The sequence below is a fragment of the Hipposideros armiger genome, unplaced genomic scaffold (genome assembly GCF_001890085.2).
Source record: "Hipposideros armiger isolate ML-2016 unplaced genomic scaffold, ASM189008v1 scaffold_352, whole genome shotgun sequence".
Lineage (NCBI taxonomy): Eukaryota > Metazoa > Chordata > Mammalia > Chiroptera > Hipposideridae > Hipposideros > Hipposideros armiger.
This window is the reverse complement of record NW_017731702.1, coordinates 1,270,165-1,272,940: the sequence shown is the minus strand read 5'-3', so window position 1 is coordinate 1,272,940 and position 2,776 is coordinate 1,270,165. Positions and strand designations below refer to the sequence as shown.

The 2,776-nt window shown below is 40.5% G+C and overlaps 1 protein-coding gene across 1 annotated transcript in view; it reads left to right on the top strand.

Moving 5' to 3' along the window:
* ZSWIM6 (zinc finger SWIM-type containing 6) overlaps positions 1 to 2,776 on the top strand; it is a 186,029-nt gene that overhangs the window by 179,585 nt on the left and 3,668 nt on the right. The window contains 2 exon segments of the mRNA XM_019661574.1: positions 38 to 201; positions 1,948 to 2,029. Coding sequence (XP_019517119.1) covers positions 38 to 201; positions 1,948 to 2,029 — 246 coding nt within the window.

The window sequence follows — 2,776 nt, the reverse complement described above, 5'->3', positions numbered from 1 at the left end:
ATTTCGATGTGGTTTGGTTTTCCCTTGTTTGTGGCAGGCGATGTTCGGAGGCTGGAAACAGTATTAGAATCGATCCAGAAAAACATTCACTCCTCATCCCACATCTTCAAGCTTGCCCAAGATGCATTTAAAATAGCAACTCTTATGGACAGTTTGCCAGACATTACTCTTTTGAAAGTGTCTCTGGAGCTGGGCCTGCAGGTACGTGACAGGTGGTCTTTCCTGGGGTACCAAGGACTGCTAAATAAAGGCACCATCTTAGGATTGTTTCTGTTTGTTTGGATTTTTTAGCTCAGAGAAATGACTCTGCTGCACAAATCTGTTAGACTTTCAGGAGAGCACTGTGCTCAGAGCTGTGCTCATTCCGAGGTGAACCAGACTGCTGCCTGAGGTTCAGGGACTGTATGTTTAGAAACGTGTATTTGTGTCTTCCAATAAAAAAATCATTTTCTGAATTATAGCCTTCATGTCACTGTTTCTCCTTTAATGAATGGAGAAGAATTATTGCTCGTCAGAGACTTAAATAAAGCTATCATGTATAATAAAGATTCAGTTGTTAGGGTTAGGTGTTTAGAGGAAGTATGAACTTTTATTGATGCTTGCATTGTCATAATAGATGGGCGGTTCTAACTCTTTTTTATAACCCTGAGGAAATTAGTTAAGGAGGAGTATTGGGCCAGGGCCCAGTTTCAGCTTGAAGCAGGCCTACTTAGACGTATTACCAAGGACATTTTGAGTTAGTTACACAGATAGATGTTTGCATCCTTACAGTTTCTAAAAAGATTACTGTATAAACCAGGAACTGAAAAGTTTATATTTCTACATTTTTCAGGGAATATTTACATTTGCTCCCCCTACCCCTTATAAACAGCAGTGAAAGAAATTGTTTTTCTCTAATTACCTAAAGTATGGGGTATGGAATGCCCTCATTAGATGATGAATCTGGTTTTCTACTTATGGATTCTCCTTACAGTGATTAATAAAGTTTAAAGAATTGGATTACAGGACAATGCACTTACCATATATAGAACTGCACAAGCAGAGGATATACGAAATTGCATTTAAGCTATACAACGACATTTTCAAAGTTTCTTTTAAAAAATAAATTCTAGTTATTTGACTTATTTTTGTTATCATTTGTCTCTTAAAGGTATGATGCAGAAAAAAACATTAATACAGGTTTTCTGGTTATTTGGAATTCTGAAAGATTTTTTGGGTAAATGGCAGATTACTGAGAGCGTACCCCTGCTTCTTTCCTTCTAGGACCCAGGAAGAAATCCCACGGAGTCTTAATAAGGCTCTAGGAGTTACATCCCTAGATTTTCTGAATCTTAAGGAATGGGGAAACAGGAAGAGATGGATAATTTTATCTTGGGATCACTTATTGGAAAGTGAAAAGCAAAATCCAATCACTAATGCTTCCAAAGATGATTTCTTTCCATAGACCTGGGGTTATCTTTATAATTGCCAGAAAAGAGAAACCAGAGATTGAAGGAATAACTAAAACAATTATTTTAAAATGCCTCTTTGCCATGTGAAGGTTCCTAGTCAGAATTGGGAGCCGCAGAAAGCTAGAACCGTGGAATGTTAAAGCTGGGGAGGAGAAGCTGGCATGGTCTGTGTCTAATGCTCCATTCCAGGCCTCTGATTTTGCAGATGACAAAAGTGATTGATTGACTGACTTGCCCAGGATGCCTCATCTGGTCATTTAGGCCCACCAGGAGTAGAACGTGGACCCCCGGCCTCTCAGGCTGGGGCAAGGCCAGCTAGGGGAGCCATGGACAAATCCAATTCATGTGCCGAGATTTGCTCTACATGGTGGCTCTTCGTCTTCCTAGTAGTAGGGAGTGTGCCTGTGCCTAGTAGTGTATACCCTGGGATGAATTGTTTTATGTTTCCACTGACCTAGGATAATCTTCCAAAACATTTTGTCACCCTGTCATGTAGGTTATGCGAATGACACTGTCGACCTTAAATTGGCGGCGGCGGGAGATGGTGAGGTGGCTGGTAACATGTGCTACTGAAGTGGGTAGGTAAATTCCTGAGCAGGAGCTTCCCAGGTGCCTCCTGTTGGATTTAATTCCTCATTACAGATACAGGAACATTTTCACTCTTTCACGCTGACTTCTCCCAGGTTCCTGCCCCTTCCAGCAGCCTGCAGGGGCTCCCTCTTCCGACCTTCAGTTACACACACTTGCATTGCTCCTTTTCCGAACCATTAAATACGTGGGGCTCCAAACTCTTACTAAAATGGAATAAGTCAGCAAGCAAACACTTTTACCCAGTTGTTCTATCATTATTTTAAGGTGCTTTTAGTAACTTTTCGTGATAATCAAGTTTACAGTTTTATATTAAAAGGTTCCAGAGTGAATCCTCGATGGGTTGGAGCCCACCTTTGAAACTAGAGACAGTGGGTTAGTGTGGCTGAGTCCACACTAAATAAAGTTATCTTGTTGTGCTGAGTGTTTTCGTCATCTGAGGGCATATGTGATGATATGAAGCAGAGAAATGACCACTGGGTGTGGTTTAGGTGAGCTTTCAGATATATGAGAAATTGTAGGTAGCCATAAGAAGATCCCTCATTGCCCATAAGCTGTAATTTGTGAAACCCTTCAGCTGACTATTTTCCTCTGCAATAGTAAATTAGTACTAAAGAAAGCTATATTCCTAGCAGAAATGCCAACACAAACAAAATGGTGGCAGTTTAAAATAAATGTTGGTTAAACTGTCTTTTTTTCTTCCTGTCTGCATCAGAAAAGGATATACACCTCTTGCC